The sequence below is a fragment of the Channa argus genome, chromosome 7 (assembly GCF_033026475.1).
Source record: "Channa argus isolate prfri chromosome 7, Channa argus male v1.0, whole genome shotgun sequence".
NCBI classification, from domain to species: Eukaryota; Metazoa; Chordata; class Actinopteri; order Anabantiformes; family Channidae; genus Channa; species Channa argus.
The window spans coordinates 14,211,502-14,225,878 of record NC_090203.1 but is presented as its reverse complement, the minus strand read 5'-3'; the positions used below and the strand labels follow the sequence as shown (position 1 = coordinate 14,225,878).

Genomic DNA, 14,377 nt, shown 5'->3' with positions numbered 1-14,377 from the left:
CTTTTGGCAAAATTCATAAACATTAAGCTGTTTGCTATGTACAAACAAACAAGAGCAATTTAAATTGCTCAACACAACTGGTGTTACAAGTGGTTTCTCCAAAGTCAACACAAAACGCAACCTTTGACAACTCCTGTAGTCTCAAAATGATTCACGCCTTTTATGTCGAGAATCTTCAGTAGTCAGTAGAGTATCTTTTTGCAGTTTTGACCTGCTGTATACATAAAGCATAGCCAGACACCAGCTTCTGGCAACATTCCTGAGGAATCTTTGGTTTACATGCGGTAACCTCTGTCTTTAATCCTATCAGTTTTAAGTTGGGTGACTCTTGAATCTTCCAGGACCTCTTCTGTGTAACCAAGCCATGGTGGATTTTGAGGTACTGTATGCTTTGGGATCATTATCTTGTTGGAAGGTCAAATGACGCCCAAGCTCCAGCTTCCTCACAGACGGCTTAATGTTTTCTCCTCAGATGTCCTGATACGTGAATAAATCCATCTTGCCTTCCACACAATGCAGGTTTCCAATATCAGAGGAAACAAAGCAGCCCCGGTGCATCACTGAGCCACTGCCATACTTCACTATAGGCAGGGTGTTTCCCTCAGCATATGCTTCACTTATATTTCATCACTCCACAGAACAGAATCCCAAAACTTCGGGTGCTTGGTAATATGATTTTACACATACTAGAGCAAACATTTCTTGTGCTTTTGGGTCAGCAGTTTTATAGGATTTTATAGGATCCCGGATTTGTGGCATGGAAACCTTCAGAGTTTAGCATGCTTCTTACTGTGCAAACTGAAACCTCAGTACCTGTTGCCCTGAAGTCTTGCTGCAGGCCTGTCTCTTCAGAAATGTGGTAGCAGCCCTTGATGGCTTTCTTTTTCTACAACATCCAGGTTGTGTAGGCACTGTTCATTTAACTTTGAACTTGTGAACTATGCTTTCACCAGTGTCCTTTAGTAAAATCAGTGCCTTCATTGTCTTTTTGTGTCCTTTTTGTTTGGCAAACGCATAGATATCTTTCTTTTATCCTCTTTACCGTTCTTTTGACTTGGCCATATTTGGCCAACATGCATTCAAACATGACATTCAACAAAACCCCTAACTCAGGTATTTGATATGCTCTATCTTAAGCACATCTGGTACGACTAATGAAGCCCTTGATAAGTTGCATCAGGTGTCTTTGAGACATAACCTGATTTTCAACTGTGTCATCTTTTGAGAGATTCAGCTCAGGGAGTTGAATAATTTTGAGACTCCAGTAGTCAAGTGACCTTGGAACTTTATATAATTAGTTGCATTAAGCTATTTAAATTGTTCTTGCTTGATTTGTTCCATGTAAACATGATAACGTAGTAGACTGGAGCTCGCATGCTGACTCTGTCCAATAGAGGAGTGTTAATGTTGCATATGAATTAATGATCCAGGTATAAATATACCATATTATACTCCTCATACTTCACATACCCATGATCACTTAGTGACTATGTTGTGTCTTTTTTAGAGTGTGTGCATTAGTCCTGTATGCAAGGGTTCACAGACAAAGGTTGCAGAAGAGGAAACCAGCAGCCTTGTGGGCTTTTCAGGCATACCCAGTCCCTTTGTGAGTGTTGAAGCCAGCCGGGCTCCTATTGAGGACAAGTCATTTGATCAAGATGAGATTGTAGTTTTTGAAACCTCCTTGGTGCCCATCGTAGAGGTGGAGATGGCACAGCTGCCTCCTTCTCTCAACCGCTCCTGTAAGGCTTTAGATGTGATCCAGGAGGAAGAAGAATCACATCCTGGAGTATCACAGTATTCTGGGAGAATATTTGGATCCTCCCCAGCCTCCTATTTCAGAAGCGATGGTCCGCAGGTCATACGTTGCTTTCAGGTAGCCTCCTGACTCCCTAAGGGTGATGCTGATTCTGCCTCTGCTTGGCCTCTGTATGATTTTTATAACTGTCACACTTCCTCACTCCTTTGCAGCACCATTATAAGTCAAAAAGTGTAAATCTACTACAGGTAGTATGTAAGTGCAGTATGGATAATGCTCATTCAAGTCAGATGTACGTGTGGTTGCTGCAAAGGTGTTGCAGGATTTGTGGTAAATCTACCACTGTGGTGATGGATGTGTACATTACGTGTACACGTGTACATTAATCTCTACCACAAAATGTTTCCAATCGACTTATGGCGTAATAGGACTTTGCCTCTGTAATAGTTGGTGGTGGGAAGGAAAGTGACAAGGTAATTCTGTTTTTTGATTAAAAATTGATCATATCGAACCGAATAGGTGGAATGAAAGGGCTGTTGCACTAAAAATCATTGCGCTCAGGCAGTAACTTGGAAAGTAACGCATGGTGTGAAATGAAATGATTACGGTGCGGTGCAAAGTGCCTGGTTAAACAGCCACTCATGGGGCTATGCTCCCATCCACAGCCCCCTCTGGTGCAGACCCAGACAGTCACCATCACAGCTGTCTCCAACTCCTTAACCAGTGGCATCACCACCACAGAGGTCCCTATCGTCCCAACCAAGACCTTCACCTATGAATCTTCAAAGGTAGGAGCTCCAGCACCTGCTCAGCCCAGATCTCAGCTATATTGCACAGAGGAGATGTCAGTACAAGCTGCATAAACAAGCAGGTCTGGGACGACCAGGCCAGGGGCTCCAAAATAACACCTTCCCTGGGCAATGATCAGCGTCCTTTCATATAAAGTGTTTTTCAGTCTTTGTCTTTTCTGTGTGCTTTTCCTAGGTGACAGTTGATGGGACAGATGAGGACAAAGATGAAGCGGCTTTGTCCAGCTCCAAGACCATTACCTCCGAGACCACAAGTGGCACCACAGTCACCACCACGACCACTCACATCTCAAAGGTCTGCATAGCAACTTGAGCTCATGCCTTTATCTGGTTATGATAATAAATTGTTTCATTTTCAGTAAAACTTTTTTTGTCCTGTACCAGGTAGTGAAAGACGGATCTTCAGAGACTCGTGTGGAGAAAAGAATTGTCATAACTGCCGACTCTGACATTGACCAAGATGAGGTACAGTCCCCTTGAAACAAAACAGGAGGAGACAGCACATGGGGAATACATTTATTTGTTCTCCTGAAAATTGTTAAACAAGATCAGTACAACTTTCATATCTGTCTGTTAAAAATGAAGCTACAGCCAGAGTATGTATGTACCAAACCCATGGTTATCACATGGTGTCTTGTTTGTTTAAAAAAATCTAAAAATCTGAGCATAGAAAGGACAGCTCGTAGTTTAGGGGAGGTGTTTACTTCTTTCATGACTGAGAGCAATACCTGGCTAGAGTCACACTAGTCTTACTGCAACCTGTGGTGTCATAATAAAAAGTGGCAACATAAGTGTTGCCATCCAATGAAGACAATTACAACTTTACCAATTCAAGTACACATATTGTCTGTCTTTCAGGAAAAACAAGGCGGAGCATCAGCGTTGTAACTGAATCATCACACTCACTCATTCCTTTGACATCTCTTCATCTGACATGCCAGCACTCAACACACACTGACCAGCCCTGTCTACGCACACACATATCCAAATAGAAATGTTTTTAATGGTAGATATGTCTTGGTGGGTCTTTTAATGTTTTCTTTTGTTTCAGTATAGCTGTTCGTTTTAGGTAGAAGAGGGCTGTTTTGATCCAATGTCTCATCTCATCCTGGTGTTTTCCAAAAGCTCAGTAAATACAATTTATCAGTAAATACAATACAATTTTTTTTTTTTTTTTATTGGTGAAAAAGTTCTATTTACAATTGAGTGGTTTCAGTTAGGCTTGCTTTTAAATGCTTTTATTCTCCCAGTGGTTATACATTGTCAATTTTATACAAATGCACTGTTTTCATTGTAGTTTAGGCACCGTTATCAGCATTTATTCCCTTGGTGCTGCTAGGGAAACTTTAAGACTACATTCAAGGGAACTCTTACTGTTGTTGTTTACGTCTTTATTTAATTCAGGAGACATTTCTTGTAATTACATACCTCGTGTCAAATATATGGAAAAAGATATTCTGTCCTCAAATTTGGACAGTTTGGGTTTGTTCATTGCTCAGGTACAAACACAACAACCCAAATCCTTCCCAACCAGCCAACAACCAGTAGCCTACTCATTATTATACATTTTAAATTAAAAATTGATATATTTTGACATACTCTATCTTATTGAACCAATGCTTTTATAGTATTTGTACAAATTGAGGTTTTTAAGTTATTATTACTAATCTACTTAAATTGTAGGTTACAATTGTGCTGTTTACAGAGTTTGGTTGTCTCGACAATGTAAAACCTGCTTACTTGTCTTGCCTGACGGCTTGAATCATTCTTATTTGTTTCCTTTTGTAGTTCACCAAGTTTGTCAAACATCACACCTTACATGACAATGGACTGCTTACCACTGCCCTGATTTGTTTAGTAGCATAGAAGTCAGAATTGCTCTGAATATATTTGGTTGATAAGATGTTTTACAAGCTTTGGTCTGTTTATCTCAGGTTTTGATATTGTTTGTAAGACTACAGACCTCCATATGATTGTATGAGTAATGTCCATATATGTATATCCATCTGTACTTTAAATGTACATTTATGTTCAAACAAGTGAGGTGAATTTAACATAGAAGCTTGTCATAGTAACCACTTGTGTTAAGAGAAGGCAGCTGTCCCAGTTTGTGTGGCTTTTCTCTTTTTTTATGTTCTACTATACAGTAATTTATTTGTAAAGTAGGAACTGTTTGTTGTGATTTAGTGTGCTGTGATATTTCAACACAAGCTGGTTTCCAGACTTCCATTAGATATGCCAGTGTTAAATACTGCATTTATTTCCAACTAAGTTTGTCAAGCCCTTTACCCTATAGTCTAAGTAGATTATCACTTGCTTTTTTTCCCCTGTACTTCTCTATAGAGAAATTGCTAAAAACATAAATCCACTTTAGTAAGCTTGTTTGTTAGCAAATGTTTTTTAACCCAAAAAGAAGCCATTTATTGTAGCTGCATGGACGACAGCAACCTCTCCTGGATGAAAAAAGTAGAATTTCACATTAAGAAAAGTTTTAGATGACTAAGAAAATATTTGCTTTGTGACTTTTCCCTGTCTTTTTATGAAAAAATAAAATATTCATTATTTTGCATTGTGACGGGCTGTTTATGTGTAAAGCATATGACTTAAACTATGAGGTTTTGGTAAGAAATAACTATTTAATGCCATCCATTTGTTTCATAGTGGATGCTGTTGCATGTTCATTCAACACCAAACTTTCGAGGAAAAATCACACATCTTATTAGATGTATAACAAACATTAAGCTACAAATACAGAATTATTAGGAACATTTGTTTCAGTTGTCTTAATAATAAAGCGCAAACACAGCCGCCTATACAGAAGAATATACTATACAAGAAAACTGAAATTAAGCATAGGTCTATAATTCTTTTTTCATTTTTTGCCCATTGTTTGTTGTATTACCTTATCATATTTCAACATAGAGGTTTTCAAACTAAAAAACGTGAGCACATTCTAGCGTCTGTTCTGCCACAAGTTAATGTGATTTACCTTTTAGAAGTGCTGACTGACCAGGCAAAACGGTCAGGGCTGGTGTTAAGAGTTACATTCAATCACCTCCAATTACATCAGAACGCAAGCTGTATCCTTTATTATCACTGAGTTAAAGCCACTTTTCTGGCTAAGAGAAACGATGTCTAAAACAGGGTGTGAGAAAATGATTTATCAGTAATGTGGGAGAAGAATTCTGTTATAATAACATTAAGTACAGAAAAACAAGCTTTCCTCAACTGCAACAGCGATGGTGACTGAGTCCCAATGTATCTATCAACACAGCGGTGAGATTGAAGAACTGTACAGGCATTTATTGGGAGTATATAATCCACTGCTTAAAACAAGGAGTAAATAACAGAGTCTCTGCCTTCATTAAAGCTGAGTTCTAGCGAATTGTCTTCACTGGGCTTTTGAAACTTGATGCAGCCTGAAGTTGGAGTTGATAAGCCATTGGGTGAATTTTGAAACCATATAACCTAGAAAGAAAAGGGTAAAATGACTTGTTGGACACAATGAAATGTACTTTTTGCATCTTTTGAGGGCAAGAGTTGGTAGTTAGCAAATGTTTTTATACTAATACCAAAACTAAAATGGGCAAGCACTTTGATTTAGAAAAGTAAGTATGATTCAAGAAAGAATCAAGAAATCCGCCTGTGTGTTAACAATGTGATTTTTCTGTACTAAGCAGTTTTTGACAAGCCTACTTTTGGCCCCCTACACTGTATATAAAGTATACTGTATGTAGAAATTATTTAATGCTACAATAAATGATGAATCACAAGGTATAATGTTTATGAACCTCGGCACAAACTGGTTGGCTGGACGCTTTGGACGATACTCTGGATGCACCATGAATAGCATGTGGGGGAACCCTGTCCCAAAGTACGCTCCATCTGTGTGGTGGTGTCTGGAAGATTTAGGGGTGTATACATCCATGCACTTTGGGCAATAAAGCTTCACCATTGCTTCTCCTGGGATGTCTGACAACCCTACACCGATCAGGGGTAAGGAGATAGTTAAAGTATGTCTTTATAATTAAGGATAAATGCCAGCATGGTTCTTGCATAAGCGAGAATTAAACAAAGGTCATACTTACCAATAGGAAGCATCGGCTGATTCTCGCAATAGACTCTGGGGCAATAGCCAAAATCCCCTTGCTGATATTTTTCCAACTATCAAGACATTTAGAATTACCCATATAGAAGTACTCAAATTAGAAATGCAGATTTTTATCATGGATCATGTAAGAATTTATTATGTAATGTCCTACCATCTGTGCAATGCCCCTATTCGTGAGGATGTAACGTGCATGTATAAGCCCATAAAGCATCTCTGCTGCCTGCTCAATCAAGTCACTCTGGTTGGGGTTATCTTCAAGTTCCTCATCTGTCAAGTTAAATTAATTTAGTTTTGACTGAACTTTGACTGCTTCATTAAATTTTACAAGGCAATTAATAACTCTATAACTAATAATTCGTACCTGGTTCTAGGTCAAGAATCATGTCCAGAGCCTGACGGTAGTGAGGGACCTGCTCATTCAAGCCCGTCAGATTAAACTTGTCCTGGATATAGTCCTCATCAACCTACAATACAGCAACAGAAGACAGTGAACGGCTAATAATTATATAAATAACTGTCCCACCAGCACAAATTTACTGCATACTGATGTAGAAGCATTACATAATAGCATAACTGGACTACTTACAATGCTGCCAGTAAAGATCCAAATGAGTTAAAATTAGAATTGGATATTGTGAGTGACAAACCACTTTCCTACACACTGATGCTAAAACTGGCCACACATTTCCTGGGATTTTTATTTTAGGTGGTTTTCCTTTCGCATGTCAAGATGAAAGAGATTCATTACTATGAATTATAGAATAAGTCTTAATGTAAAATCTCCAAAATGGCATTTAATATTCGTCAAAAATGATGGTTTTCCCTCTTGGTTCAGCACCTGTAGATGACTTATGACAATCTCTTTCCACCCATAAACCTTATGCATGATTTTGGCTAATGTTTACATTTAGAAGTATAAATGAATGAATTCTAGTTTGGGAATAACAAAAATAACACTGGGTACTAACCTCACAGAAGAACTCATTCCCTCTCAACCCACAAAACCAGGAAATCCAAGACACCTCTTCTGAGCTGCTCATCCTCCTGACAAACCAAAACAGAGCTGGGATGAACCAGGATTTTTCTCACTGGTTGGCTAATGTTAATAGCTAGCGGTTGAACCAGCAGTTGAAATGAGAAGACGTCCAACTCTACAATCAGGGATCAAGTATTTGGTTAAAACATAGGTACAATATACTGACGGTATTATACTGGGATGGCCGAAGAAATGACGGCAAAGGGTTATGTTATTTATAATATTCAGTTTCACATGAATTTGCGTTTCTAACCTTCCACCTACATTAGCTCTTAACTTAGCTACACGTTAGCTTGCTAAACTAGCGTGTGTTGGCGTTAACACAAATATCGTCAGAGTCAGTGCTAGTTGTGTAAAATTATTTTTTAGAACAGCAACATCTGTATAGAAGTCTCCTAAATGTATATGTTTACAGAAAGTCACCCTTACTCACCCTTCTTTATATTAGTTAACACATTAACTACCAAACCTGGCTTGTTTATCCTCGCTTCCGGGATGAGAGGTATGGCTTCCGGGGTTTACAAAATAAAGTTCCTTGCTACTCATGCTGCCTAAGCAACCGCAATGAAAGTAAAATTCAAGTAGGTAAGAACGGGAAGCAATTACACATAATTTCTATTCACTTACATTTATTTTCAGTCAAGTTACAACAACGTATCTTAAATGATTGGACCGTTATGTCAATTACTTACAAATGTTATAATTATAAAAGCTGTTTCAAAATGTAGGTCACTACTACATTTTAGATAAAATGCATATTATCGTTTAATACACCATAAGACTATGATTTGTAGTAAATTCAGTAGGCTACCGAAGCAGCATCATAGAGTGTATTGTACTATGACATGTACAAAGTATTTAACTCTATAATTTCAAAAATCTGGATTGTCACATAGTCACACAAGATGCACACAAGATAAACATTTTTATGTATATTCTTTCATATACTACTAACCCTTTAACTGTGTGTGTTTTAAAGCATTTTAAAGTGTTTGAAAAAAATGTCATGTCATTGCCAGCAGGATGGAGAGCTTTTCAGGGCAGGTCTGAAAAGGTTTTACGACTAGGTGGTCCAGTCTCTTTTGGTTCCTGTTCTTTACCCATGCCTTCAAACATCAAGATCCTAAATAAGGAAAACAACATGTCAGTGGTTAAACAAGACATTACTGCAAACTTTAGATTTTTCATTGAACATTAGACATTTTAGGCACAGTATGTCTTTCAGGTACTTTTTTTAAATTTCACTTTGTAACAATTTGGGGACTTAAATTCCCATTAGCTGTAATCCTCCTATGACCCAACTCTTGAAATGCCCAGATGTCATACTCACAGTTTTAGTATTGCGTTTCTTTTCCCCAACATCATGTTCAGGAAGTCATGGTAGCTTATGGTGTCTTTCGATGCACTCCCAACCACCTCTGACATCATCTTTTTCAGCTCTAAATGTGTCTTGGCCAGCCCGAGTTTTTCAAGCATTCGTTTTAATCCCATAATGTCTATAAAATTGATAAATTGATCCATGAAGGGCTGTAAACTGTGAAAACATATACTGCATATACTACTAAGTAACAGTTTTACCTATTTCCCCTTTGTCATTTAGATCAAACTCCATGTATTTTTCTGCAACATAGGCAAATGAAATGTCATTCCAATGCTTAAAATATTGTAAGAAATTATACAACTTTTCACAGAGGACTAATTGTTTGCCTTTTTAATTCTTACTTTTAAACATTTCGAGCTTTGTGGCAAGGTCTTCCTCTTCTGCATACTTTGTATCTGAGAGAAAAGCCTAGTGGAGAGTAATAAAATGACAGACATAATCATATATTTTGCATTGGTGCTTTATTTTGCGGCCAGACCCTGTGTGCAGAAGACATGTATCACTACTGTAACCTGGCAAATTTGCCTTAACAGCCCAGCTTACCTCATTGATAGAGTTCAGTTTTTCTTCCTGTTGAGACTTGAGAGCACCATATGCTTTACCGCCTGTGGGGAAGCAACAACCAACACACAGAATTATAATAAGTGATTCATTATAAATAGAGAACATAGATTTTTTCAATCTACACTTTACATGACACTGAAGATAGTAAATATAGTAAAACCATAAGCAGATGTTATTGGAAAGTGGGAAAATTACCTTGAACAGTGTCCATTTCTGTGTACAGTGCTGAGCAACTATGAGATTTTCACTGAGTATGTGAAAAGTTGTAGTGGCTTTCCTGTAAATAGAACTAGAAGAGGAAGTGGACTAACAAACTTTCAGTTAGCATTATAGAGGTTCCTATTTACACCACAATGAGCTCAAAAGAAGAATGCAATGCATAACATTCTCACAGGTCAGTGTTTTACCAAAGAGGGTAATTGAAAAGCTTTTTGTCCAGCTAGTTTGCATGCAGCATACATATTGTGTAATTTCAATACTGACTCGCAACTTTCCAAACTCCAATACATACTATATGGAAAAAATCAGCTCTTTATTCACTCTTCCCTTATTCACACATTTATTCACACATTCTGCTTTGCGGTTTGGAGTTAAATGTATCAGGGAACCTTTTTGGTGGTAATGAGAAAGGAGTAAAGTTACTCTTTGACTTTCTTAACTGCCCTCTAATGTGAACCCAGCAAAAAACAACAATGGTCAAGTTGATGTAATCTTTGTACTAGACACATGGAGGCACTATTGGTGGTCTAAACTTGTTTACAATTGTGTCCGTTTCATTTTGACACTTCTGTCTCTAACTTAGAGAACTGAGAATAGGCGGAAAATCAAAGGCTTGGAGATTATCAGAAGGCAATAGTCATTTATCTCGGTGCTCACTACATACATAGAAAATGGCATGTTTTTATCTACACTGTCTCCTGTTTTTACCTCTGTTAATATTCAGATCAGAGTGCAAAGGTGAGTAACTGAAACTGATTCACTCAATCTAATAAAGCAAATCTTTATTAGATTGAGTGAATTATTAATTATTAATGAATTTTACAAGTTCAGTTCTTTTTTAATGTATTTAGACAAATGAAGTGTTCACTATACTGCAACTCTGTGATTGAACAAACCTCCTACTGAAATTAATAACTTATATGTATTTAATTTATTGTTCAATCTTGACTTATCTGCCTTACAGTTTGGATGCTGAATGCAGTTGTGAACAATATCTATATGCATTATCTGCTTCTTACACAGTTATGATTCTTTGTTATTATTTGAAGCCGACCAAACAATCACTGATACAGTGTCAGCTTCTCAAGGAGAAGATGCAGTTCTTCCTTGTTTCAACTCTACTGTGATGGATCCAAAGGGTTGCTACAGGGTCAGACTGATAAAGTACGCTACAGATGGGAGTCAAGTGAAGAAGATTTCCTTTGCCTGGCCTAAAAATATGCAGAATGCCAACCGTGTGAAATGGGAAACTGGTGGGGACGGAAAGCTGCATTTTTACCTGACCAAGCTACAAAAATCTGATGAAGGACAGTATAGCTGTGAAGTCTGTCAAGGATGGGACTGTAATCTGATTAAAAACATATCTTTAAAAGTAAAAGGTAAGAATACACACATACACATTGTATTCACCTTATTTTACAAATGAATCCCCCTCACATATCAAATCTTTTTCTTTTTTTTAAAATTCTTGCTTTTTCAGACTGCAAAATCTCTCCAGCAGTTAGGGCAGCACCCAGAACATCCATTATACTAAACTGCCCAGCAGAAATGGTATCAGGACAACAGGGGCTCAAAAATGTGTCCTGGTCAGTGCTGAAAGGAGGCAAACCCCAATCTGTCAACTCGAAACGGGTTAACTTAAATGACACATCATTGATAATCAGTTCTGTCAATGACAATGACAATGATTGGTACAGATGTCAGTACCCATTAGAACAATCTCAGCCCTGCTTTGACATTAGGCTGATTGTCCAAGGTAAGATTTTAAAATTTTTCATTTAATATTAACATCAACAAGAAATGAAAACAAATCTATACTCCAGTGCCTTTACTATTTCTTTTCTGAAGAGGAAAATGTCAAGACCACATTTGTCCCAGTAATTACACTAAAGGCAGCAACTCAGGACGGTCTGTTATCATTTAATATTTGACATATAAAATCTAACTTAACAGTGTGTTGTTGTTGTTGCAAAAATGACTTTGTTTTACTTCTTTGTTCCTCAGCACTGACAAAGATGGATCCTATATTGGCAAACACGAGTCAGGAAAGCACTAAAGCATATATTGCAGTTGTGGCTTCAGTCATTACTGTGACTGTTATAATTTCTGCACTGATTGGAATTTTCATTTACCACAGACGCAACACCCTGAGAGTGACACAGCAAGCCTGGAACCACCAAGCAGGTTTGATATGTTTCAAAGGTTGTCCAGTTATGTTCCTAACCCATTGCAGTGAATTATTATCATAGTATCATATTTTCTTTTTTTCAAATCAGGGTGTGTTAGGGACTCTGATGGTTATGACAATGTGAATCTTGCAGGCCCAAGGGGTAAGGACCACATGATCCTTTGATTGTTTTATTACCTCTTTAGTTTGGCCACTATGAAACCTTTTGTTCACCATTTCACTGACAACATTCAACTTTTATTGCACAGATTCTTTACACCAACAAGAAAATATTATATACCAACAATATGAGGATGGTAACTTGTGTACCTGTAAGTAGTAGTAAAAGTATTTAATTGTTACTGGTATTATAAAACTAATTTATCATCACATTAAGTAGCCTGATAAAATGTTCTTTTCTTTGTTACAGTTCACTATTAGTGATTCACAGTCCACTCGAGAAAATGAAGATTTTCTTTTTAGTTTTTTCTCTTTGTCTTTTCTGGATTGCGTGCTAACATTTATGCATTATGTAAGATGATGTGACATCAGGTAAACAGCTCCTTTTTTTTGCCTTTTTCTCAGTATGTCTTAATGTATCGTATAAATCATCTGCATTGTTTTAAACTAGACACAGACATATTTAAAATGTGATCTTTCAATAAAATCTTTAATCCAATATGATCAAATATCTGATTAAAGGGAAATAATCAAGACAAGGGAGTCAAAAACATTGTTCTACTCATCTGTTTATAGCACAAAACTATTGCCTTGTAAAATAGGTTTGTAGAAAACTTGTGTTTAGTGGACCAGTGGTTAAAATTACTAATGAAGAATAGGCTTAGTTCACAGGTTGTAGTAAGTCATAGAAACTACCAGTTGCGATGGCTGGTTTTGGTCTTTGCTGTGGTTCCTCATTATTTACATCTTGAAAAGGATCATAAACATGAGTCTGTAAAAAAAACACTAGTGCCCTTAATTCATGTGTGCACTTGACAAAGAAGTAAAGCATTTAAACATTTTTATTCAGCAGTGCAGTTTATCATTTCTCAAGTGTTTCCTTCTTACTTTTCTTATACTTGACTGTTAATTTGATGCAAACTAAAGGAGGAACAAGGTCAACCAGCAATATTTAATTTTCATCAACCCAGTCAAAACACAATTATAAAACAGTTACAATCTGAATTTCTGGTTCCTTGACCAGATTCAGTACCTGCATCCTTGTTGCATTTCCTCTTTGTGTATATGTAGAACCCTGCAGCAACTACGCAAATCAGGAGGCCTAGAGGAAGGGCGAACCATGTGAGCATCAGCAGAGCTGTCGACTTTAAATAATTTTTGTTTTGCCTTAATGTGCTGATAAAATTGTGCAGGCAACAACATCATGTGCACAGAGCAGGTTATTTCATCTGAGCTCATTGGACAAACTGGGAGAAATAGCTTGTTATTGACATTCATTGTTATTGACAACAACTTTCAGACCAAGTTAAACTGAAGTCTTTGTTGCATTGTTTAGCACAGAGAAGCATTCTAGTCAAGGTGAGATTGTCTCCATCTAGCCCTAACCCTGAAATAACTGTAAAGATGAGCACGAGGGGAAATGTTAAAATAGCAGTTATGTACAAGTCAGGCTCTGTTTGGGTCAGTTGAAGAGTTTAAGCACCCGCCATCTAGGAGGTGCAGTCTGACTTTGTGAAATACATTTTCAGATGAGTGGACTCTGAGCACTAGTAGTCTGCACCATACAGAGAACTCACTTTGCTAATGAACAGTTATGAGTCTTTATTTGCATAAAATGCCTCTGATTGGCCTTTTCAAGATATTATCTGTCAGTGCCCTTCCACCCACAGTCCACATCATACTCCTGATACCAAGACAGGAAGTATTGTTGCAAGAGAGTGACACTGACTCACCCACTGCAACAAACAGTTCCTCTACACCATCTGAGGGAAAAGGAGCACATGTTATTATACACATTAAACTGCATTTTCCATTTGTACACACAGTTTAGTACCTGTATCTGTTGTGGTAGAAGTGATGCTGGCTTTACCCTCATCATTTTGAGTAGTTGACATGTCCACTTTCCATGATGATGTCGGCTTCTTATTGATGATCAGTTTGGAGAAGAATTCAGAAGGATTTTCAAAATGAAACCTATTTCCATTTAGGGGTGTATAATCCCCAATACTCCACTCGATATGTATCCGTGTTGTTACAGACGACGTGCCCTTTATAGTTATTGAGGAAACATCGAAGCTCCCTTGTTCCCTCAACAGGAAACAGATTCTAAATGATCAATGAAAAAAACTAAAAAAAAAACTCTCTCTCTTT

The 14,377-nt window shown here is 37.5% G+C and overlaps 4 protein-coding genes across 23 annotated transcripts in view; 2 read left to right on the top strand and 2 right to left on the bottom strand.

Annotated features, from left to right (window-relative positions):
* Positions 1-5,148, top strand: part of LOC137130263 (uncharacterized) — a 32,833-nt gene extending 27,685 nt beyond the window's left edge. For 15 of the 17 annotated variants that reach the window (XM_067510160.1, XM_067510145.1, XM_067510141.1 and 12 more), the window contains 5 exons: positions 1,508-1,876; positions 2,425-2,547; positions 2,744-2,863; positions 2,953-3,033; positions 3,427-5,148. In XM_067510160.1, coding sequence (XP_067366261.1) covers positions 1,508-1,876; positions 2,425-2,547; positions 2,744-2,863; positions 2,953-3,033; positions 3,427-3,456 — 723 coding nt within the window. In that variant the 3' untranslated portion in view covers positions 3,457-5,148. The remainder of the gene's footprint in view (positions 1-1,507; positions 1,877-2,424; positions 2,548-2,743; positions 2,864-2,952; positions 3,034-3,426) is intronic. The other 2 variants (XM_067510154.1, XM_067510155.1) reach the window with 2 other exon arrangements.
* Positions 3,698-8,266, bottom strand: LOC137130270 (casein kinase II subunit beta). 2 transcript variants are annotated; one of them, XM_067510177.1, is made up of 7 exons: positions 8,149-8,266; positions 7,648-7,723; positions 7,041-7,143; positions 6,831-6,946; positions 6,657-6,732; positions 6,360-6,549; positions 3,698-6,036 (listed from the first exon to the last, which is right to left on the bottom strand). In XM_067510177.1, exons 2-7 carry the CDS (start codon positions 7,717-7,719, stop codon positions 5,946-5,948), a joined length of 648 nt encoding a protein of 215 aa, XP_067366278.1. In that variant the 5' UTR covers positions 7,720-7,723; positions 8,149-8,266; the 3' UTR covers positions 3,698-5,945. The 2 variants fall into 2 exon arrangements, with proteins under 2 accessions (XP_067366278.1, XP_067366279.1); XM_067510178.1 differs by having other exon boundaries at positions 7,648-7,830; positions 8,149-8,233.
* Positions 8,267-8,327: 61 nt separating this feature from the next.
* On the bottom strand, positions 8,328-9,996 carry LOC137130271 (allograft inflammatory factor 1-like). Its single transcript, XM_067510179.1, has 6 exons — positions 9,856-9,996; positions 9,640-9,701; positions 9,438-9,504; positions 9,294-9,335; positions 9,046-9,211; positions 8,328-8,838 (listed from the first exon to the last, which is right to left on the bottom strand). Exons 1-6 carry the CDS (start codon positions 9,869-9,871, stop codon positions 8,751-8,753), a joined length of 441 nt encoding a protein of 146 aa, XP_067366280.1. The 5' UTR covers positions 9,872-9,996; the 3' UTR covers positions 8,328-8,750.
* Positions 9,954-12,887, top strand: LOC137130269 (uncharacterized). Of its 3 annotated transcripts, none has more exons than XM_067510175.1 (8): positions 9,954-10,054; positions 10,929-11,258; positions 11,360-11,635; positions 11,728-11,787; positions 11,884-12,063; positions 12,156-12,209; positions 12,316-12,378; positions 12,477-12,885. In XM_067510175.1, exons 1-8 carry the CDS (start codon positions 10,036-10,038, stop codon positions 12,485-12,487), a joined length of 993 nt encoding a protein of 330 aa, XP_067366276.1. In that variant the 5' UTR covers positions 9,954-10,035; the 3' UTR covers positions 12,488-12,885. The 3 variants fall into 3 exon arrangements, with proteins under 3 accessions (XP_067366276.1, XP_067366274.1, XP_067366275.1); XM_067510173.1 differs by lacking the exon at positions 9,954-10,054 and adding an exon at positions 10,445-10,617 and having other exon boundaries at positions 10,903-11,258; positions 12,477-12,887; XM_067510174.1 differs by lacking the exon at positions 9,954-10,054 and adding an exon at positions 10,447-10,617 and having other exon boundaries at positions 12,477-12,878.
* Positions 12,888-14,377: the final 1,490 nt, after the last annotated feature.